The 24,721-nt window shown below is 36.1% G+C and overlaps 2 protein-coding genes and 3 non-coding genes across 5 annotated transcripts; 3 read left to right on the top strand and 2 right to left on the bottom strand.

The window, feature by feature from the left end:
• The first annotated feature begins 336 nt into the window (after window positions 1-336).
• On the top strand, window positions 337-12,659 carry LOC126779593 (uncharacterized). The gene is made up of 10 exons (XM_050503729.1): window positions 337-490; window positions 2,242-2,307; window positions 3,589-3,654; window positions 4,120-4,248; window positions 8,229-8,297; window positions 9,573-9,713; window positions 10,171-10,286; window positions 11,069-11,250; window positions 12,124-12,307; window positions 12,510-12,659. The coding sequence occupies exons 1-10, from the start codon at window positions 470-472 to the stop codon at window positions 12,643-12,645; spliced, it is 1,110 nt and encodes a 369-aa protein (XP_050359686.1). The 5' UTR covers window positions 337-469; the 3' UTR covers window positions 12,646-12,659.
• A 1,011-nt stretch (window positions 12,660-13,670) lies between these two features.
• LOC126779799 (5S ribosomal RNA) lies at window positions 13,671-13,789 on the bottom strand. The gene has a single exon (XR_007670403.1). It is a non-coding gene; the product is annotated as a 5S ribosomal RNA (ribosomal RNA).
• A 999-nt stretch (window positions 13,790-14,788) lies between these two features.
• On the top strand, window positions 14,789-14,951 carry LOC126779809 (U1 spliceosomal RNA). The gene has a single exon (XR_007670410.1). It is a non-coding gene; the product is annotated as a U1 spliceosomal RNA (small nuclear RNA).
• A 1,782-nt stretch (window positions 14,952-16,733) lies between these two features.
• Window positions 16,734-16,852, top strand: LOC126779805 (5S ribosomal RNA). The gene has a single exon (XR_007670407.1). It is a non-coding gene; the product is annotated as a 5S ribosomal RNA (ribosomal RNA).
• A 567-nt stretch (window positions 16,853-17,419) lies between these two features.
• Window positions 17,420-23,997, bottom strand: LOC126779577 (zinc finger protein 75A-like). Its single transcript, XM_050503690.1, has 7 exons — window positions 23,704-23,997; window positions 23,073-23,395; window positions 21,486-21,675; window positions 21,061-21,202; window positions 20,419-20,608; window positions 20,027-20,239; window positions 17,420-19,075 (listed from the first exon to the last, which is right to left on the bottom strand). The coding sequence occupies exons 1-6, from the start codon at window positions 23,884-23,886 to the stop codon at window positions 20,095-20,097; spliced, it is 1,173 nt and encodes a 390-aa protein (XP_050359647.1). The 5' UTR covers window positions 23,887-23,997; the 3' UTR covers window positions 17,420-19,075; window positions 20,027-20,094.
• Between the last annotated feature and the right edge of the window lie 724 nt (window positions 23,998-24,721).

Genomic DNA, 24,721 nt, shown 5'->3' on the forward strand with positions numbered 1-24,721 from the left:
CCTATAGACCGAGTTGGCCCGGGCCTAGGGCGGCAAAACTTATATGATATTTTTTAGTAGTTGCATCCTCTGTGAAATCACACATTAACGTTTAAAAACTAAGATATGTCCATAGCATGTCGTTAAAAAAATTGAGCCGTATAAACACCGATTATTAAAAAATTCAACAAGTAGGAGAGTACCTTCCATCGGCCTAGGGAGACCAAAGTATAAAATCCGTTACTGTTGGGAACCAAGAAGTTATATTATGCGTATATATAAATACGTTTTGGGACAAAGAAAATTTAATGAAAACAAAAAAAAACAAATATTTTATTATTCTGTGCAACAGAATAAAATCATTTAAACTATTAAAATTAATTGGGAGAAACTAACTAACAGCTTAATTTTACAGTCCAATAAAAAATACTCTGTTAGAAATTATTTTATTCATTCAACCGCTTTGTTAGAAGCGATTGGTTTGTGTAAAATGTTAAAGTCGTTTTATTTGGTAAGTAACGTTTTTATCAAAATCTCGATTTATTTTTATAAGATTTGATGCTGTATAATATCAAGCATTAAATTAGTATTAAAATACTGACTTTTATTCGTACAGCGTATTCGTTTATCTGTATTTTGATTTTAACAGATTAAAAATAATTTTAATAATAACTACACAACTATCATTCAAGTGAACTGTCTATTGGTATTGGCAACGCTTGTCAAGGTTACATAGTCATTAATTTCTTGTTCAAACTTTGATTTAATAAGTAAACATAGTTTAAATAAATATTGCACATATTAAACAAAGTTTATTGAACCCAAAGTTTTTGGTTAGGGAGCTTGAACCGTATAATGTATGAAATTAAAAATAATGATTCAATGACGAAAACAACTCGGCCTCATGCATTTTGAGTGTAGTATAAAGAGAGATAGAGAGAGAGACAGAGGGAGAAAACTCTCTTATATGAAGATTTTGAAGAGAATGTAATTATATTTATACCTTACTATAGAATATAATATAAAATTATAGAATAGAATAGAATAGACTTTATTGTACACCAAAAGAGTTACAAAACCATAGTTTTAAACACACACATACAAAAAGTAAATACTATTTAAGTGATTTTCAATTAAAACTTTTTTTTAACTTCACTTTTATAATAACCTTGTATAAAATCAGTCGAATGGACCAGTGGTTAGAACACGTGAATCTTATACGAAATTTGCAGGTTCAAATTCGGGAAACACCGCTGAATTTTCATATTTATCTCGTGTTCAGTATTGAAGGAAAATATCGAGAGAAAATGTACATGTGTTGATTTGATTGAAATCCAGACACATGAGTATCCACCGAGCTACATCGTCGATCATAAATAATTATTCTATAACAAATTGTCTACGTTAATACCCATATTTGAATCTGTGGGACTATACTATAATGCGTTTGACTCATCCAGTTAGAGCGGGGATTTTTTTATTTTTAAACAAAAAATAAAATCCATAATTGAATGAGCAAATCTTCTTTCATTTTTGTTTTCCTAGGAAAGTAAAAAGATGTGATCAAGTAAACTGTAATGTAAATATTGTAAATATTTGTAAACATTTTCCATCAGTAGGAGCAGTACAGTACAGTACAGTAACAGTCCGTTAATGTCCCACTGCTGGGCTAAGGTCTCCTCTCCCTTTAAGAAGAAGCTTGGGGCTCATTCCACCATACGGGTTGGTAGAATACACATGTGGCATAATTTCAATGAAATTAGACACATTCAGGTTTGATCACGATTTTTTCTTTCACCGTCAAGCACAAAATGAATTATAAACACAAATTAAGCACATGAAAATCCAGTGGAGCTTGCCCAGGTTTGAACCCACGATCATCGGTTAAGAATTACGCGTTCTAACCACTGGGCCATCTCGGCTTGGCTATGTCAGTAGGAGCACTCAAAACATATCGCTATTTCTGACAGAATGTAACACTTGCTAATTTATTACCACGTATTAGTGTTAGAAAGTGTGTAAACATTTTTATCATCAGTGTGGGAGCACCGTTACAGTGACGTCTTCCAGGCAAAGTATATTAAAAACCAAATGTCGTTCTTTATTTTTGTGCACCACGTGTGTTGTACATATAATATTAAACAGAGTTAATCTTGTTTTTTGAAATCGTTAAGTGAATTATATTCTTTTCTTGAGGAATAAATTCTTAAACCGTTAAAGTTTTTTGAATTCAATAACTGGAGTTGTGTTTCTTGTTCACAGGTGCTGCTCTTGGTGTCAATAACGAAGCCGGATCCTGCTTCTAGTTTCGATTTTAATTACCCAAACGTAAGTATCCCACGGCTAGAAAAAAACTTTTTATAATTATTTCAATATTATTAATCTGTAGTCTTATAAGAGAACCACTACACAAGGGATGCCATTATTGCGTATTAATCGTATAGTAATCGCCCGCCAAAAGTGTAAAAAGTAAGTTTAAATATTTATTTATTACGTATTAGATTTTTTTTTATCTTTTTAATTATGTACAGACATTTTTATAAAATACAAAATTACAATTAAAAGAACGTATTAGTTACCTTGTCAGTGTTCAGATACTAAAAGATGCTACTACATTTAAAAGAGAATACTACTATTCATACTGGTGGTAGGACTTTGTGCAAGCTCGTCTGGGTAGGTACCACCCACTCATCAGATATTCTACCGCAAAATTGCAATACTTGATATTGTTGTGTTCCGGTTTGAAGGGTGAGTGAGCCAGTGTAATTACAGGCACAAGGGACATTAAATCTTAGTTCCCAAGGTTGGTGGCGCGTTGGCTATAAGCGATGGTTGACATTTCTTACAGTGCCAATGTCTATGGGCGTTGGTGATCAGGTGGCCCATATGCTCGTCCGCCTTCCTATTCTATATAAAAAAAGCGTCAAATATATGTACTGTAGATTTGCCTTTTCAAATAAATAAATATAACAAATAATACAGCTGCATATTAACCGGCAATAATAAACGAAATTTGTTAATTTTAATGTATAAATTGACTATCCTATTTTTGCGAATGACAATTCGACAATATAATATTTAAGAATAAATGTATAATCGATATAGTTTTAGCCAATACCTATTGTTTAATTTTAAAAAAAGTTAAAAACGACCCAAAGGCGAAGCTTATTCTGCCACACTACTCCAATGGTTAATGGTTACACATGTGGATTTTCATTCTACAACAATTTACCTCTCAATGTCATTAACCGCCGAAAGCATTAATGCACTTTCCAAAATTTTAACACGAGTTGGTTAGTAAATTCATTATCATCCATTGGACCGTATTGTTACATTTTTATCAAAGTTTAATATAATTTTACCGAGATGGCCTAGCGGTTATAACGCGTGAATCTTAACCGATAAACATGAATCCGATTTCATCGAAAAAATCGTAAGGAAACCTGCATGTGTCAAATTTCACTGAAATTTTGCCACATGTGTATCCAATCAACCCGAATTGGAGCAGCGTCGTGAAATAAGCATTAAACCTTCTCCTCAAAAAGGAGAGGAAGCCTTAGCCCACCAGACGGACATTCACAGGCTTTACTCTTTTAATACAATTTTCAGATCAAAGATGACATATACGAGCAACCAGTTAACCTGATGGCACCCAAGAAAAACCCACACGCTAAGGTAGAGGGATATATAATAAAATAGAAATATAATTATAGCTGTTGTTCTATTATATATCAAAAATTTTTACTCGGCGTGGAGGCCCCGGGCCTCTATAACCCCGAATTTCCCTCCTCTAAATTCGCCCAGAATGATTGAGGTACTCATCTTATATACAAAAAATGAATTGCTGTTCGTGTCTCGCTAAAACTCAAAAAAGCGGTTTGATAGATTTAATAATTCTTTTTTGCTTTGTTGGTTTTAATATAGAGAAGGTTTAAAAAGAAAAATAATAAGAAAAATTCTAAAGAATATTTTTTTAAATGTAATTGATATGGAAAATCATCTAACTATCAATTTAATACAATCCTTTATAAATTAGCGATTCAAATATCCTTTGTTAAAAACTCCTTGAATGAAATATTTATAATATATATATTAAAATATTTATATATAAATTAATACAAGCTCATATGTTTTTCACAGAGTGACGTGCTCGTTGAAAAACCAACCACAGAAGACCCGTGGTCTCCTTACGACTTCTCCAAGTTCGATGCTTATTTAGCCGGTCTGAAAGACGACTCTGAAAGCAATCGTGTCAAACGAAGAGCTAAGGTAAATAAATAAAATAATTATAACATATAAACTTTTGAATTTCCTATAGAATCAAATTGTAAATGGCAACACCAATATTCACCTCTCGCTCAGACACTGTCCCTATCTATACTCTGTGTGAGCGGCTGCCAACCGCAATGTAATATATATATACACTTTTATTTAAATAACAAACGAATAAGATTAATTATTATTTTTTTAGTATAATATACTATACTATTTCCGACATTTCGGCGTTTATGTACGTTAGGGTGTTCGTTTATATGTATGATAGACCGCAAAAATATTAACGCGTAATTGTTTTTTTTTTTTTAAATTTACCACATTATTAATCTAATTACATTTATCTTAAATAATATAATAATAAAATACGAGCCAAAATCCAAACGTGATAACTTATGCTATTGACGCGAGTTTCCCGACGCTACCGTCAGCCAACAAAAGGAGACCAATTCTACTTCCAATCTTCCAATCCGACTTCGACTATTCTATATTTATACGGCTTGGAGCCGAACCGATATGATGTTAACATATACCGTTATATCAAAACCAAACTTAATTGTTAACTTTTATACCAACAGTCGATAATTAAATTAAAGAATAGGAAAACACATAAACGGGAACGATAACGCTTCGATTCGATTGCGATAATAATCATATCCTGGGACATTATTCACACACGGCCATCTGATCCAAAACTAAGCAGAGCTTGTACTATGGAAACCAGACAACTGATATGCTACATATACTACTTTTCTTTTGTAAATACATACTTATATAAATAATTACACCCAGACTCAGGACAAACTGACATGTTTATACACGCAAATGCCTATCCTGGATGGGAATCGAAACCACAACCTTCGGCGTGAAAGGCAAGTATCTACCAACCACACCAATACATACATATATTTTAATTATAAAACGTTATTAATTAAATGATTAACATTTCAAAACGACAATACGCTATGCATTCGTATCTACATAACATTTAATTTTTTTAATAACAAGAATGACTTTAAATATATAACACATTGATTTCGGATATATATCCGAAATCAATGATACTGAGATCAGTAATAGAATAATCTATGCAAGACTATTTATCAGAGTATTTCTTCCTAAATTTTTTTTTTTATTTTATAAGATAGGTTAGCGGACGAGCCTATGGGCCTGATGGTAAGTGGTCACCAATGCCCATATACATTGGCATTGTAAGAAATGTTAACCATCTTGCATCGCCAATGCGCCACCAATCTTGGGAACTGAAATGTTATGTCCCGTGTGCCTGTAATTAATTGTAAATTTGTTTTTTATTTCGGAATTCTAAACATAAGAAGACATTTTATAGGAACGTTTAACTCTTCTAGACATGGAGGCATTATATAAATAATAATACATTAAATCGCAATAAATTATAATCGGTTTATGGCCTCGTAATCTAGGTTTCAGAGTTCAAGCCCCAGGTCGTGTTGATTAAAAAATTCATTGGATTTTTTGTCATGAAGTCCTCAGTAGTAATAAAGTTTTTTTCCATTCACGACATATTTGCCGTCTTATCGGATTATTACTGAGGGAATAGAGATTGCACCTGTGTTTGCGCACACACTTGTGCACTACACGCTAGTCGGCTCGGCTTTCCACCGATAATACGTGTAAATTATGCGTTTTCGCATTCTCCGCGCAACTTCAGATTCGACCAGTATAACACTAGTTCATCGTCCCCGCTTCGCACGGTAAATAATAAGAAAAATGTATTTTGGATAGGAATTGCGTAAAATCCGTGATTAGTGAGCGCACACGTCGGGTAAAGAGTAACTGTGACAAATTTCAAGTCAATCAGGCGGATAGTTTAGGAGACCTCGTAATGATTGACATTTCGCACTATATTATGTACTAGAATGTGTCCCATTGGATAGTCTGTCTTGAATGGCCGCCGTTGCCGAAAACGTTAAGAAGAAATCAACGCAATAAATAAATAAATAGATAATCGAAGAAAACATTTTGACGAATATTATTTCTGCCACAGAACAGTCGACGATTCAATTCTATGAACGGGCCGAAGCTTCGAGAACGTCCGAACCACTACCTTTACCCAGAACCAGTCAAAGATCGTATCCTGGAATTCACGACCACGACTAAGAAACCTGGAATATTACCGGAGACGATGAACCCCGGTGTGATATTCCGCGTCAGGATGTCGGACGCGATATTGCGGATCAAACAACGCATGTACGAAGACCCAGAAAGGCATATCGAAGCTGATATAATATACACGAATCTTATAAAAAAAGTCGTAATGGACGAAATCACGAAGTTTCACAACTTGCTCCTGATGTACAAGACTGATAAGAGCATTAAGGAGCATTTAGGTGAATGTGGTGGGAGAATATACAAGTTCATTAGTTATATGACGATTAAAGTTCACATATACTGTCTGTTCGACGCCCTGTGGATTGATGGGAACCCATATGTTATCGGTGATGAATACTCCGTGACGCCTGTGGAAGTGCCCCCCATGCTGCAGTGTGACGCGTCCGAATGCAATTCGATTGTGTTCGTCGATTCCATAACTGAACCGAGGGATGTCGAGGAGTGATTGTAAATAAATGTTTATCAGATAAATTGATTTTTATTTATCAAATTACGCCTTAATTTGAAATAGATAGGCAGACTGTCAAATGGGCAACGAGACGTGAGGTGACCACAACTCATAGACATTGGTTAAGGTCTCTTAAGGAGCTTACTCCACTACGCTGCTCCAATGCGGGTTGGAATATGTTAATAAATATGTCTCGAAGATTTCGAGCGGCAAATGACGTCAGCGTAAGATTTGTTATTTACACATTAGTTCTCGTAAGTACCTTGGGAGTCACATCAAGATGACTAATTCACAGAATATTTAAGATTTAATATAAATAATAGTCTAACTAGACGCGAATGAAACCGCAGCGCACGACTAATTTAGTTATATTTTTTCTAAAATTAAAAAAAAATATCGTTTTAACAATTACTTGCCGATTTAATTGTAGCATGAGATTACGTTTGGTGTTAAATAATATCCTGGGACATTATTCACACACAGCGATCAGATCCCAAATTAAGCAGAGTTTGTGCTATGGAAACCAGACAACTGATATACTACATATACTACTTTTCTTTTGTTAATACATACTTATATATACAATTAAACCCAGACTCAGGACAAACAGACATGTTCATGCACACAAATGTCTGTCCCGGGTGGGAATCGAAGCCTTCAACACAACGTTCGGCATGAAAGGTAGATACTTGCTACCAACCACGCCAACCGGCCCGTCAGTTAAGCATTGTGCAAACCTGTCTGGGTAGGTACCACCCACTCATCAGATATTCTACCGCCATACAGTAATATTTCGTATTATTCTGGTTCGAAGGGTGGATGAGCTAGTGTAACTAAATCTTATTTCCCAAAGTTGGTGGCGTATTGACGATGTAAGGAATGGTTAATATTTCTTACAACGCTAATGTCTATGGGCGGTGGTGAGCACTTAACATCAAGTGGCTTAATTGCACGTAGGTAATAAAGGATATATATATATATATTTAACTCTCCTGCTCGTTTACCTCCTCTTACATAAAAAAACTCTATATTTAAAAATTATTCGTCTTGTCTTTGAGAGGAAAAATATTATTTTTATTTATTAATAAGAATGCTTATTATCTTTGCGTACTCAGTGGTGGGGATTATCAGCTACCACCCACTGGTGGTGGTGACCACTCACCATCAGGCTCTGCCTGTCCGCGACACGCGTTGGTGATAAATATTATATGACTATTAAGTTTTGCTTAAAATTGGAAAATAAAAATTGACACACATATTTAACAGTTTTTTCCCACAAACATAGTGGGCTTGCAGGCTTCATCTTCTCGTATGAATACTTTTGTACTTTTTAAGGTACAATGTTTTTTGGTCTTACAATTAGATTAAATTGTTTCAGCGTCGTCGGGGACACAGCAAGCATCGTAACAAGACGCGCTCGACCACAATCACGCTTGAAGAACATGAGGTATTTATTCAACCCAGCTAATATTCTTGACTTTCGCACGGTTAGGTTATAACATAGAATGTTTATATTGACTGACAAACAAAAAAAACTCAACATATATATAACAAAGCAAAGTTACATCACGATCGAATGAGTGATTTAGGAACGTATGGAAACGTCAATGGCGTAAGAAAACTATTACCGTTAGCCGTCTAACGATGTTAAGATCACACAAAAAAATATTCGTTTTTATATATAAAGGAGTTTTCAATCGCGGCTTAGGCGGCGTGTTAAAAGGATTAAGTCTTATTTATAAAAAGCAGCCTATATCTTTCCTTGGGGTTCAAGCTTGTCTCATACCGAACTTCATCAAAATCGGTTCAGTGATTTAAATACGAGAAAGACGGGCTTGCTCAAAGCACTATCACCTAGTAATGACAGTTAGTAATGAGAGTTATGCTCTATATAACGGTGGCTTATGAAAAAACTGCAGTGAAGGCCGGGCCTGACTGCTAGACATATTATAGTACACAAGTGCACTCTCTAATCCCTCACGATAATAATCCAATGGGACGGCACATCAGTGTTCCAATCTTCTGCAATCTCCCGACTGCTAGTGGGAACATTTTGACTGAAAAACATAATAATTTATTATTTACCTCAGCCGGATATGGAATCCAGGACTTCGAAATCGGTAGTATTATAAGAGGATGACGAGGTAGACGAGTTATCGCTATAAGCTTACATATTATAAAATATGAACGTAGTATACATGAGACAAGTTTTTCTGAAATATGGCGATTGTTGAAGATGTTGGAAAAAATCTTGCCGACTGGGAGTTTTGCTTTCGTTTCGTAAACCAATAGAGTTATATATATTACGATATTAACGTTCTATACACAATTATTCTACCCGTGACAAGTCCGGACGGTTAGAAAGTATAATACGCCTGTAACTAATTTTAATAATATTTTTATTTATTTCTTCACAAAAAGTTTACAAATTAACATATAACATTTAAATACAGCTAAATAATAGAAGACTGGTGCTTGCAATATATAAATTGTTGTACGGGACACCAGGCTTCCACCCCCGTTTATATGAACAAAAAACAAAAATAAATGTATAAAGTGAGAGAAGTAAGAAATAAAAAATAAAAAATGGAACAAATATGATGCTTATCTGAGTGTGAGTTCGTGTGCGCGCACGCGTGTATGTGTGTGTGTGTGTGTGTGTGTGTGTGGGTGAGTGTGCGAACTCAAAGTATCTTTTACAAATTAATATTTGTTATTTCAGTTAAAAAACGTTTCAAGCACAGACGTCCCGGTGGCTAGACGTGCGGACCTCTCAGACACGCAACAGAACAGAGGGAAGAAACGCAAGAAAAACAAAAAGGAAAAACAAAAGAAATACGATTCCTACAACCCCCCCGATAAGGTAAAGTACAGTGACGTTGAAACTAAGCACGTCGTATAACACTAGGGGAGCAGTTGTAAGATTACGCAAATAGTGACAATCGATATTGCTAAGAATCTAAAAAAAATGATTATTTCCGTTCATGGACATGGTGAGAAATTAAAACTGTCATTGCGCCAACGGTTCAGCGATTTGAAAAATGAGTGAACCAGTGTAAATAAAGACACAAGATACGGAAATGGGTGGACCGGTTAATATGAATGATCTAAAATCAATGTATCTTGTGCCTGTTACACTGTCTCGCTCACTCTTCAAAATGGAACACAACAACAAAATGTTTGGTGTTAATTGTTTGATGGTAGAATATGTGATGGCAGGGCTTTACCCGTCCCGTAGCCTGTGTAAGGCTTCAAAGTCCTATCACCGAGTGAAACTCTTCCATTCGGGTTTTCAATATGGATCGTGGTCTCGTTTCCAGGATTTCGAATCGTCGTTCGTCGAAATGCCGAAGGACTTGTACCAAGCGCACCTTCGACCTGGAGTCATCTTCCGGATCCACATGTCTGAAGCCATACTTAAAATGCAGTACCGGAAGTAATTATTGACTTTTTCAATTACAGTTGTTTCCGTTTTGTGGGGTGGGGGGATGCGGTGGCATAGGTTAGGTTCCTGGTAATGTAAATACGTTAGGGCAACCTCCTCTTATCCTACGGAGTTGAAATTTTACATGTTGGTTCAGTTCCGATGACAATGCATCATTTGTAGCCATGATCTGATTCACACCCATGATTGGCTTTGGACGAAGGAACTCCTCAACCGTCAACAGCACTGAAATAACATTTAATAATATTTATTAGGATCAAGAAGTGTTAAAAGTAGAACACCAAATCATACAAATTGATGTAAATAGCTCAATCAATTACTTCCAAAAATCGAAATAACACATTTGAACAAATACAACTGATCAAAAGTCGCGCCAATAAAGAATTAATTACTTTACCTTTCTATACACTAACAAATTGGCGGTTACAAATTTGCACGCGTCTTTTTTTTAATAACGCTGTTGTTTGGATAAAGGTATTCTAACCATATATAAGCAAAAAAATTTTTATTTTTTTTTATATTATTTTAAGGTTTAAAAATAAATAATCTTAAGGTTTTTTCTTAAGGCTTTTTACTGAATAATATTTTTTTAAAACATCAAATCTTTTTTCAAATATAATTTCTATTTTTTTTTTTTTAATTATCACATGTAAACTATTACACAAAACTCAAATGCCAGTATCAATCCAAACTTATCAAACATTAAAGAAATATTACAATTATTTCTTGACATATATATAAAAAAGCGTTTAAATATGTTTCACTCGAACCAGTTATGGCGAAGACAAAGACGAATCAGTGATAGAAGCTGACGTTGAGTACCTTCGGCTGACGCGCAAGGTGATCAACGACGAGATTACCAAGTTCGAGGACCTCAAGTGGCTCGTCGGCTGGTTCAGCAACCGCTCGGAGCTCATACAGGAACACATGTGTAATACCAGATATTACTCTGTCGGTACGTCTTTGTATTTTGTTTTTATGTTATAGGAAGTGGTCACCGCTCATTAACATTAGAAATGTAAGAAATATTATTCCTTACATTGCCAATGCACCACCAACCTTGGGAACGAAGGTGTTATAGCCCTTGTGTCTGTAGTTACACTATCTCATTCTACCTTTCAAATCGGAACGCAACAACACTAAGTATTATATAGTAGAATATCTGATGAGTGGGTGGTACCTTCCCAAAAGGACTTGCACAAATTCCTACCACATTGAAGTATTACAAATTGTTCTTAAATGAGATTTTTTTTTTTAATATTATAAATGAGAAAGCATGTTTGTCTTCCGCGTATTAACTACTTAACCGATCATGTTTACTTTTTTTTTTATTTAAATAACAAAAATAACAAAATATTACAATTTTGTTTTGACAATTAAACTAAACTATCGATTTTCAAATGTTTTCACTTTTATAAGTTTAAAGATCCAGGGCTCGAAACCCGGGTTGGGCCCGTAAAATTGAGTTTTTCCGGTGAGATGGCACAGCGGTTAGGTTAGTGAATCTTAATGATGATCGAGGGTCTAAACTCGGGCAAGCACCACTGAATTTTCATGTGATTAAATTGTGATTATAATGATGAATGATTAATTCTTCTCGTGCTTGACGGTGCATAACATCGTGAAGAAACCATGTGCATAACATAACCATGTGCATGTGTCTAACTTTTCACTGAAATTCTGCCACATGTGTATTCCACCAATCCGCATTGGAGCAGCGTGGTGGAACAAGCTCCAAACTTCCTCAAAAAAGGAAAGGAGGCCTTAGCCCAGCAGTGGAAGATGCACAGGCTCATGTTACTTATCTATTAAAAATATATTTTCATAGGTATTCCTCCCACAATGTTCACGCACAGCGAAGAGTACATGAAGCGAATGTGTTTGTTCGACAACGTATATATCGACCACATCCCATACGTGGTGGGTGAGGACGGCTCCCTGATGGCGGCGGTGGCACCACCCGTGCTCCACTGTGACGCCGCGACGTGCACCTCTGTGCCATTCATCGACAGGTAAACCTTCGTTATTTTTTATATATTTTTGTTTCGACCGTGTGCAGTAATTTTATTTTTTTTATTTTGTAGCAAAAGTTTTTAGGGCATGTATTTAAATGACAATCTATTTCCGGTGGTGACCACTTACCATCAGGTGGCCGAGGTGCCCGTCTATCTACTTATTTCAAATTAAAATTGAAATTTCTTTCTTTATCGTTAGTATAATGTTCGACGAGCGCTTGTCCCGCACGAACGTCCGCACGGTGACGCGCTGCCAGGCGAGCTGCCGCGCGCACTGCCGGAACGACCCCGACTGCCTCAAGCGCTGCTCCGACCGCTGTCTGCGCGCCGACTGAGCGATAAATAAACACTACTATTTAAGAAATCGTTGTTATTTCTAAAACTTACCATCACATAGGAAATCGTTAATATATGATAAAATGCTTATAATTTATATATATAATATTTTGCGACAATTACACTAAACTACAGTTGTGGTTATATTTCGCCATTATCTTTTAAATATGAGAGATTTACAAATCTTTGCACTAAGTTTATGAGTGCATCAGTAATAGTTTGGACAAAGTTTGCTTCGAACGCGCCCAGGCAGTCAATTTTCTTTCCGACTAACGATAAATGAGCTTCTACCTCGTTTTCCTCGTTCCCTTACTGCTGAGGAGCTGATTCCGCTTCTCCGGACAATACCCTGGAGATAATATATAGCACATAAGGTGCCCGAAACTGTTGACATCTTTACTGCATATAGAAAGTCTTCTGAAGTTGAGCTTTTTTAATATGGCCTCGTTAGTTCTCATTGCAGTCTAGAGTATGCGGAACAATCTTCGCCAACAGCACATCGCAAATGCATCGATTATTTTTTTTTTTTTTTTATAGAATAGGAAGGCGGACGAGCATATGGGCCACCTGATGGTAAGTGGTCACCAACGCTCTTAGACATTGGCATTGTAAGAAATGTCAACCATCGCTTACATATCCAATGCGCCACCAACCTTGGGAACTAAGATTTTATGTCCCTTGTGCCTGTAATTACACTGGCTCACTCACCCTTCAAACCGGAACACAACAATATCAAGTATTGCTGTTTTGCGGTAGAATATCTGATGAGTGGGTGGTACCTACCCAGACGAGCTTGCACAAAGCCCTACCACCAGTGATTATACTTCAATCTGCTTCTCACGTTAATTTAAAAAAAAGTTTAAAAACACCAAAGCTGTAACCAATTGCACACGACCTTAAGTCGAACGTTTAACAAATTATTATAAAAAAATCCACCAAATCAAATATAAACTCATAATTACCCGCTAAGTTTCACATGGCAAGATAAGTAAAAATAAAAATATTATTAAAATAAAATGCAAAAGGCCAACGACACGCGGTGTTCCCAGGCGGTCACCCATCCAAGTACTGAACGCGCCCGATGTTGCTTAACTTCGGTGATCGGACGAGAACCGGTGTATTCAACATGGTATGGACGTTGGCTCTTAGTATAACTAAAAACATATTTGTATAATAATTTTGCATAGATTATAGCAATTCTATTAATACTATGGCTAAATTATGAAGTATTATAAAAAATATCCCTCGAAATATATATGTAATCTAGATGGCGCTACTCGGCAGAATAAAACAGAATTAGAGAGAAAGCCGCCTTCAAAAAACACTATTTTTAAAATATTATTCTGTTAATCTTATTCATAAATAAACACATAAATGTTAATTTTAAGTATAGAGGCGCCGTAACCGTAACAGCCTGTGAATGTCCCACTGCTGGGCTAAAGGCCTCCTCTCCTCTTTTTGATGAGAAGGTTTTTGATGAGAGGCGCCATTATGGCACTATATGAAAATCTTATGTCATATGGTTACTTTTTCTACAACTCTTAGATTACAATGTGACATCACGAGATGGCGCTATTATATATTTATTATCAAATTCATACAAAATGCATTTATTAATATTATTATTTTAGAATTGTCTGTAGTACAATTTGAATATGTTTTGAAGGTTTGCTCGTCTTGCTGCTCGTGTCATGGCACCATTTATATTATTTATAAACATCTGACAAAGCGTGATAAACTCGAAAAACTACTAAACTATTTTGCTTAGGGTTTTCACAAATGGGAGGAATAATTCATGAGGAAGGTTTAGGTGTATAATTCCTTAAAGTTTTAAGTAAGTTGGCTGAAATGTGGCAATAACTTTTGAAAAATAATGACAATCGAGAGTTGTCTGCTGCGTCGCGTAAACAAATAGCAATATTATTAAACTAGTGAAAAAAATAGTGTATTACGATATACTTTTTTTTTAAATAAAGACCCGTATGAAGCCGGGACGGGTAGCTATAGTAAGCTATAAAATCGTATATAGTATTTTTCGATTACAACATTGATGATAAATGTCGCTAGTAGTACATTAGATCACGTTAACGAAGTTCGAAGTTGTGGATGAACCTTAAAAGGTTGCCGAGCGGAGATGAATGCATACTTACCTGGCGTAGGGGATACAGTGATCATGAAGGCGGTTCCCCCAGAGCGAGGCTTGTCCATTGCACTGCGGACGGGTTGACCTTTGCGATTATCCCTAATGTGGATAACTCGGACGCGAAATTTTTGGTAGTGGGGACTGCGTACGCGCCGTCCCCATTAAAATAAACCACTTAATTTAAATTTTATTTTTCATATATTAGTTTCTATAAGAACTCACATCATTACTCCCTGTGAAATATAGATAATTATAATCCGACTTATGTTTATATACAATTTTGATGCGTGTATCCTTGATATGTTATAATTATTTTTGTCAATGTCGCATATTATAGCTTTCTGACAATTTCAGGGCCGTTCTCTGCAATGAGTCTCGAGATTATTCTTACAGAGCTGTGTTCAAATACTTTTATATATGCTTCGCCTACTAACTCTATTTACAGAGTACATAGTTAATTTTTCTCTAAAATCTAATTTATATTTTTATCAATTCTATAATGGTTCCAAGTTAATAAAACAGTACAGTACAGTAACAGCCTGTTAAGGTCCCACTGCTGGGCTAAGGCCTCCTCTCCCTTTTGAGGAGAAGGTTTGGAGCTTATTCCACCACGCTTCTCCAATGCGGGTTGGTAGAATACACATGTGGCATAATTTCAATGAAATTAGACACATGCAGGTTTCCTCACGATGTTTTTCTTCACCGTCAAGCACGAGATGAATTATAAGCACATGAATATTCAGTGGTGCTTGCCCGGGTTCGAACCCACGATCATCGGTTAAGATTCACGCGTTCTTACCACTAGGCCATCTCGGCATATTTATTAAAACGGTTAAAATTAAACCCAATATCTTCAATTGCTAATATGATTTATAAGTTGAATGTGTGTATTCATTGTGATTTACACTTAACATGAAAACTGGAAAAGCGCCGACATATCCTTGTTTGTTTAAAAAACTTTTCTGTGCTGTGATTTCCATAATAATGCCAAATTATTTCTTGAACAACTGTTATGAGTATTATTATTACAGCCAAAGTTCTCTTTACCTAACCGAATTTTGAAAATATAAAGTTGGATTTATTCTGAAGAGGACGCGCGGTGAGTTTTTTGACTTATTAACTCACTAACTTTACTTTTTTAATTCATTTTGTTATAATGTACTCGTGATTGATGATAACACATTTATTCGTTAAACATTAATTGCCTCCGAGTACATATCGAAAGTTTATTAATTTAGTATCTTCAAAAGTAAGTTAGTTAAAGTTAAGTTTCTAATATGTACATAATTCATATTATACATATTTTAGTATTTTCTTCATATCGTCGCAAACGTCCATATCATGAAAAATATTGAATATAATAATAATATCCTTTGACGTTATTCACACACAGCCATCTGATCCCAAACCAAGCAGAGCTTGTGCTATGGAAAACAGACAACTGATATACTTCATATACTACTTTTCTTTTGTAAATACATACTTATATAGATAATTACACCCAGACACAGGACAAACAGACATGTTCATGCGCACAAATGTCTGTCCTGGGTGGGAATCGAACCCACAATCTTCGGCGTGAAAGGCAGGTATCTACCAACCACGCCAACCAGCGTGAAAAATATTGGAGTCAAAGAATTGTAAAAAAGTAACCATATGACATAAGATTTTCATATATTGCCATAATGGCGCCACTATACTTAAAATTAACATTTATGTGTTTATTTATGAATAAGATTAACAGAATAATATTTTAAAAATAGCGTTTTTTGAAGACGGCTTTCTCTCTAATTCTGTTTTATTCTGCCGAGTAGCGCCATCTAGATTTCATATATTTCGAGGGACATTTTTTATAATACTTCATAATTTAGCCATAGTATTAATAGAATTGCTATAATCTATGCAAAATTATTATATACAAATAAGTTTTTAGTTATGTCAAAAGCCAACGTCCATACCATGTTGAATACACCGGTTCTCGTCCGATCACCGAAGTTAAGCAACATCGGGCGCGTTCAGTACTTGGATGGGTGACCGCCTGGGAACACCGCGTGTCGTTGGCCTTTTTGTAAAAATTTAATTATATTTATTTTGTATTTTAAATAATATCTATCGACCAAGATAAGGGTAATGGTTGGTATGTAGTTTCCGAGATATTTGCTTTAATATTTGCAAAGTTGGGTGAACAAAATCACGTTTCGCGAGTCAAATTGGATTGGATTCCTTACGGATGATATGAGGTACTTCTCCTCAAATCTATGTTGTTTTTTTATTATATGCTTTCTGATAAGTGGTCACTACCGCCCATAGACATTGGATCAAACACACTGCACTCTATTCCCTAACTCTCATAATCCAATTGGAATTCAGGCTCAGGACCGACGGGTTTACAGGAGTACACACACTTCCAACTTCCAGAAACCGAACTGCTACTGAGAATCTTCCATACGAAAACCCAATAATTTTTTTATTAGCTTGGGGTTTGAACTGTGGACCTTGGGCTTGGCTTTATTTAAAAAAAAAAACAATATTCGATTAAAATTATTTTATTTCCAGAAACACATATCAGACCCAGTGATATAATCACATAGATTTTATATTTATATGAATATTATTAAATAATTATAATATAAAATAAATAACTTTATTTGTATTATATTAATATAATTATTAAATAACTAAGTTAAAAAGTAAGTTGACTTTTTTTGTAATAGAAACAGATCACTAGCCGGCGATAATAAACGACATCTTTCTTAATAATGATTGTCCTGTCATAACGAATGATACGATTTGGCATTTTTAGTAAAAAGTTTGTAATTTTATACAAATCATCTTCAAAACTGCAGTTAGTTTGCAAATATTTGACATTATACTTGATATCTGATTTTGAGAGACGAATACTATGTTTTGTGATAGTATTGTGTATTATATACTGATTTTTTTTTTTTATAGAATAGGAAGGCGGACGAGCATATGGGCCACCTGATGGTAAGTGGTCACCAACGCTCTTAGACATTGGCATTGTAAGAAATGTCAACCATCGCTTACATATCCAATGCGCCACCAACCTTGGGAACTAAGGTTTTATGTCCCTTGTGCCTGTAATTACACTGGCTCACTCACCCTTCAAACCGGAACACAACAATATCAAGTTGCTGTTTTGCGGTAGAATATCTGATGAGTGGGTGGTACCTACCCAGACGAGCTTGATGTGATAAATTAAATATATATATAGGCCTCTGCATCTTTGACAGATGATTTAAGCGGCATCGCGAAGGCACTTGCGTTCATGACTGAAAAGACCAATGCGAGAGAGGATCCTCCGGCCGCACTTCCGACAAGTGTATGCGCCCCCAGATGGGCGGGGGTTTGAAGCCCGCTCAACAACAGCCTGTGAATGTCCCGCTGCTGGGCTAAGGCCTCCTCTCCCTTTTTTTAGGAGAAAGTTTAGCTTATTCCACCACGCCGCTCCGATGCGGGTTGGTGGAATACACATGTGACAGAATTTCAATGAAATAAGACACACGCAGGTTTTCTCACGATGTTTTGCTTTACCGTATTCAAAATGTTAATAGTGAAGTCTATTGAGTAATGTTCGCATTAGCTTGCAGACACTTTTGTTTGAGGGTTCGTTCTGACTTGCAAAAAGCCAATCTGGGTACATTCCTCCGTACCCGAGCTCATCCTACATGGTAAACTGAAAGGCCAGGGTCATACTTGACCCAGTGGCTGTCAAGGGGCACTTTAATTAAGTCCAATAGTTATAATCACAAATTAAGCATATGAAAATTCAGTTAATTTAATTTGTGAATTATTAATAAAAGATGAGAATTTATTCAGTGGTTTAATTTAATCAGTAAATGCACCATTTGCTGAGGAATGAGCAATATATATATATATATATTGCCACTGGAATTTATTGGAACTGGTGGTAGGGCTTTGTGCAAGCTCGTCTGGGTAGATACCGCCCACTCATCAGATATTCTACCGCAAAACAGCAGTACTTGGTATTGTTGTGTGAGCCAGTGTAATTACAGGAACAAGGGACATAACATCTTAGCGTTGGTGACCACTTACCATCAGGTGGCCCATATGCTCGTCCGCCTTCCTATGCTATAAAAAAAAGAACATCACAAATAATTTTAAAATTATATATAATAAAACAATATCGCATTTCAAACCGCACGTTGGATCATGATGCGGTTTTCGTCGTAAGATGTATAAAAGAAGGCACGTGGGATCTTTAACATATTTCACTGGCGCTTCTCAGATACTTGTTGTGTGACCTAGAAAGAAAATACTTCAGTAAATTAATAATAGAAAATACACACGAATAAATGAAATTGAACTTTCCACATCTAGGCAGAAGTAAGCTAGTGTAATTACGGGCACAAAAGACATAACATCTTAGTTCCCAAGGTTGGTGTCGCATTGGCGATGTAAGCGATGGTTAACATTTGTTAAAGCCAATGTCTATGGGCGTTGGTGACCACTTAACATCAGGTGGCCCATTTGCTCGACCGCCTGCCTATACTATTAAAAAAAAAGGCTGATTCGTCCTATGCTCGTTGAGGAGGTTTGAAGTATATTCCAACGTGGATTGGTCGATATCGTCCTGGTTATGTCATGAGCGTTTATGGTTTTTAACGGAAACTGATATTTATCCGATGTCAGATTTACAAATCGATTTCAAAAGTCCGACTTCGGTAACGCCTAGCCTCACCAAATCGCCTGCGCTCATGCAAATATAGTCTTTATAAGTTTAATAGTAAGGTCGATGATTGTGTAATAGATTTCCGAAGCAGAACCAACAAATCGAAATCCGAATCGCAAAATTCGCGCCATCCTTTTTATTCCGCTTGATTCCAATTGGTAAGAAAGAGAGAAAGCTAATTTCATAGTACGCAACAATCATTTTGCCTTTGGATACCATACACAATTCGTTCTATAGATCGTTGGCGTTTGGTTCGGCGAGGTCGATTTTTGAAATCGGATTTTGAATTCGTTTTGATTTATCGGACGCATGCGTACTACAATCATTTAATTTTTTAGAGTTAAATTTTACTGTTTGCTAGTTACCTAAATCAAAACAACCATTATTTTAATATACTACAATACTAAGTGTTGCTATTTTTTTTTTTAAACCGTATTTAGCTGTAGAATATCTGATGAGTTAGCGGCACCTACCCAGACGAGTGCGCACAAACCACCAATAAGTTAAAATTCCTGTGTCGTACCGGTAACAGGAGGTCCTATCCCGGTCGGCCTGCGTCTCGCCGCAACACCGTCTCCTGCCGACGGCGTGTCACTGCGGCTGCTCCCCCAGCAACAGGCGCGTGGGTCGCCGCCCGGGCCGCTGGGGGGGGACCGCCACGGAGTGCTGTCTCTCCAAATGCCTCTTCCAGTGACAGCGACGAGTAAACCGCGCGAGGCAAAGCTCGCACTTAAATCTGGAATAATAATTACATTCTAAATTAAATCAAATGTTATATTAAAATTGGCAAAATAGAAATGGCGGCCATTTTTAACGAAAACTAGTCATGAGAGCGCGTTGGGGGGGGGGGGGGCAGTGGTGTGGGTGTGTGTGTGTGTGTGTGCGCGTATGTGTGTTTGGGTGTGTGTCACGTACCGCTGCACGTGGTCGTGCGCGTCGAGGTGGCGGCGCAGCTTGGAGCGGTCGTGGAAGCGCCGCGGGCAGCGCGCGCACGCGTGTCGCGCGGCGCGCTCGGGCGGGCGGTGCGCGCGGCGCTCGTGCGCGCGCAGGTTGGACGTCGTGTGGAAGCGCGCCGCGCACGACGAGCACTTGTACTTCTTCACTCCTGTTTGGTTTTCAGGCTTTTTTATATACGATACACTCTGTGCCACTAGCCGCTAGGTGGCGCTACAGTATATTTAAAATAAAAATTATACGTAAGTTCGCGCAGGCACTTTTGAATCATTTTTTTTATAAAATAGGTAGGCGGACGAGCATATGGGCCACCTGATGGTAAGTGGTCACCAACGCTCATAGACATTGGCATTGTAAGAAATGTTAACCATCGCTTACATCGCCAATGCGCCACCAACGTTGGGAACTAAGATGTTATGTCCCTTGTGCCTTTAATTACACTGGCTCACTCACCCTTCAAACCGGAACACAACAAGACCAAGTAATGGTGTTTTGCGGTAGAATATCTGACAAGTGGGTGGTACCTACCCAGATGAACTTGCACAAAACCTTGTAATATGAAGCTACCACCACCGTTATCGTGTTCTTGATCCCAATACTCACCCAAATGTATCCTGAGATGCTTCTCAAGGTCGTACTTGATGGCGGAGCTATAGTCGCAGTGTTCGCACGCGTAGCGAGGCGGAAAGTGCGAGCGCGCGTGCGTGTACAGCGAGCTGCGGTGCACGAACGTCTTGCCGCATATCTGGAATGTTTATATATTTATTTTAGAAAAACCGATGAACGAATGAACCAAAAAATATATCAATAAAAATTAGGAGCTAAGTTTCAAAAAATTCCTTGCTTGTGTCAAATTTGTTTAAGCAAAATTTCCCTCCTATTTGAAACCATAGGTAATCCAATATAAAAATCTATTCAAAACTTGTACCAGAAAATTTGCAGGAGGTTAGGGGATATATATAGTTAAACCTTTAAGTATATATGATATTATTATATAAGTAGCTTTTTCTTCGAAAATAAATATTTACTTCACAAATCCAGCTGATATTCTCCAGATGCGCGTCTTTCTTATGCTTATCCGACTCCTGCTTGGATGTAAACTTGAGGTCGCAAGGCTCACATCTTAACCTACTAAATTTGAACTTCTTTAAGCGTGGACCTCCACCCTTCTTGTATGGACCTCGTTTATTTATTTCTTTGTTCTCTATTTCTATTTTACTACAACAGATAAATAAAATTTTAATATATCAAAATATATATAATATACCCACTGGTCCGACCAGATTCAAAATATAACGGGACTCAATATTCCGACTGCCCTGAGACAAGACAAGAGTGGTGTGGAGGATTTTACTGGTGGTAGGGCTGTCTGGGTACGTACCGCCCACTCATCAGATATTCTACCGCAAAACAGCAGTAATCGTTATTGTTGTATTCCGGTTTGAAGGGTGAGTGAGCCAGTGTAATTAAAGGCACAAGGGACATAAGATCTTAGTTCCCAACGTTGGTGGCGCATTGGCGATGTAAGCGATGGTTAACATTTCTTACAATGCCAATGTCTATGAGCGTTGGTGACCACTAACCATCAGGTGGCCCATACGCTCGTCCGCCAACCTATAATATAAAGAAATACTTTGATTAATCAAATATATTTTACAAAAAAAAATGACTTTTTATTCCTCCCGTACATAACGACAATTTCATATGTAAGGACCTAATATACCATCGCCAGACAACAATACTTGGTATTGTTGTGTTCCGGTTTAAAGGTGCAAGGTACATAACATCTTAAGCCTTATCTTAAAAAAAGCCGAGATGGCCCAGTGGTTAGAACGCGTGAATCTTAACCGATGTTCGTGAGTTCAAACCCGGACAACCACCACTGAATTTTCATGTGCTTAATTTGTGTTTATAATTCATCTCGTGCTTGACGGTGAAGGAAAACATCGTGAGGAAACCTGCATGTGACTAATTTCACCGAAATTTTGCCACATATGTATTCCATCAAGCTGCATTGGAGCAGTGTGGTGGAATAAGCTCCATACCTTCTCTTCATAAAGGCAGAGGAGGCCTTAGCCCAGCTGTGGGACATTCACAGACACTTATTTACTTACATAGCATCTTAGTTTCCAACAATAATAATAATAATACAATAATATCCTTTTTTCACACACGGCCATCTGATCCCAAATTAAGCTTGTACAGAGTTTGTACTAAGGAAACCAGACGATTGACATACTACATATACTATTTTTCTTTTGTAAATACATACTTATATAGATATTTACACCCAGACTCAGGACAAATTGATATGTTCATACACACAAATATCTGTCCTGGGTAGGAATCGAATCCATAAGATTCGGTGTCAAAGGCCACCAACCACGCCAACCGGCTTGTCATTGTGTTTTGACTATGTAAAGTGTATTGACCATGTATTATCTTACGAAGAGCCTACTCAAAACCGTACTAGCAGTAAAGTTCATGATTGACTTAAATTTAACTACAAACAATTTAGCTCTACAACCGAAATAGACAAACACTAATCAGAATTTTAGACTTGCCTATTTATTTTACATGTAGTATATAGAATAATTAGGTTTAATGAAATATACCTCTCCTTTTCTTTAAGCAACTTTTGTCCCTCTTTTTTAACATCTCGTAGACATTTTTCTTCTTTATCCGATGAATCTTCACAATGATCTGATTCAACTTCTGTGTCTTTTAAATCACAACTATCGTTAACTTCATCAATTTTGACACAACTATCCAGTACATCACCTTTATCGTCCGGTATATCGATTTTTATTCTCTTTAAATAAATTTGCTGTAACGTCTGTGCTGAGAGGAGGCATATCGCTTTAAACTTGTAGGCTATTGATAATTCATTTAGACATTTACCGCATATATTTGTTGGTAGGCCTTTTTCTTCTTTTAACTGGAAATTATTACAAAAATTACTTTAAAGATGTAACGATAGTATTTAATTTTAGTTATATTTGCCTATTCTTTGCATATATATACATATATATATATATTATTATTACAGTTAAGCAGTTGTATTGAGTAACGGGCATATGAATGTATATTTTTTTACGTTTTAAATAAAGAATATTCAATAGGTCCTGCCAAACTAATAAAGTGCATTTAGGATTTTAGGATAACATATAGGTTAAATGACGTTTCTATAAGTTTTAAGTAAATAATTTATTTTTTATTTATTTTCTATGACAAAATCAAACTTACCTGAATACCAGTACAGAACTCTATTTTATCCATAATTTCACTGTTAGAGTCTTCAAATATATTTATCATATTTATATTATGTGAAAGGCACACCCGACAAGATTTATTAAGGTCAAAACTTTGTTTTTCTTCATTTCTGTCACAATAAATGTTTGTTGGATTCATATTAGACTCCACGAACATATTTAAGTTATAATTAAAATATATATTTAATTTTAAACATAAACGGTTTATATATTCATCAACAAAACAAATTATATGCAACAATTATTTTTTTCTTTTCTGTCGTGTATCTACACTATATATGCAACAATAATATAACTATAAATAAAATAATCTGACAATTTACAACTTCAAACTGATTAAGACCACCCATAGATTAAAAAAGCCACTGGCACACAGATAACGTTTCTCCCTTACTATATAGATAATTTATTCAAAAATTACACATAAAGGAGGTTGATCAATTAAAAGTCAAAACAAAGCTGTAAACATAAAAATACGAACATTACAAGTACTTATGAGTATTTGTGTTACGGTATTAAAATAAATGTTAAAAAACCAACAACCACCGGTCCATATTATAGCTCTTGTAAGACAAGATATTATTCTAGTTCGTTGTTCGGAATTTATGTGATTTAATTGAGAACAACCGACAATAAACTCAATAGTTACTATACATACCAATTGAAGAAACGATAATTAAATAATGTATCCTGCAAGTGCATGATTTAATGAATGATAATGAATGAGTAAAAAATAACATAACCAACTTGATCAATATCTAGATTCTAGTTGTAGGTAATTATGGTATTTATTATTTTCGATTTCGATTTTGACAGAGTGGGTTTGGCCTTTGTTTTCATACTCTATCCAAAAGTTTATTTACACTCAACAGGCACCTTCATAACTAAAAAAAACTAATGCTTGGTTTTAGGAAGCAGTCTTATAAATAAAATAAAGTTTGTGGTAAAAGATCATAAAAAATATCTATGTAATTACCTATAATGTCCTCCAG

This window comes from Nymphalis io, chromosome 29 (assembly GCF_905147045.1).
Source record: "Nymphalis io chromosome 29, ilAglIoxx1.1, whole genome shotgun sequence".
Classification (NCBI taxonomy): Eukaryota; Metazoa; Arthropoda; class Insecta; order Lepidoptera; family Nymphalidae; genus Nymphalis; species Nymphalis io.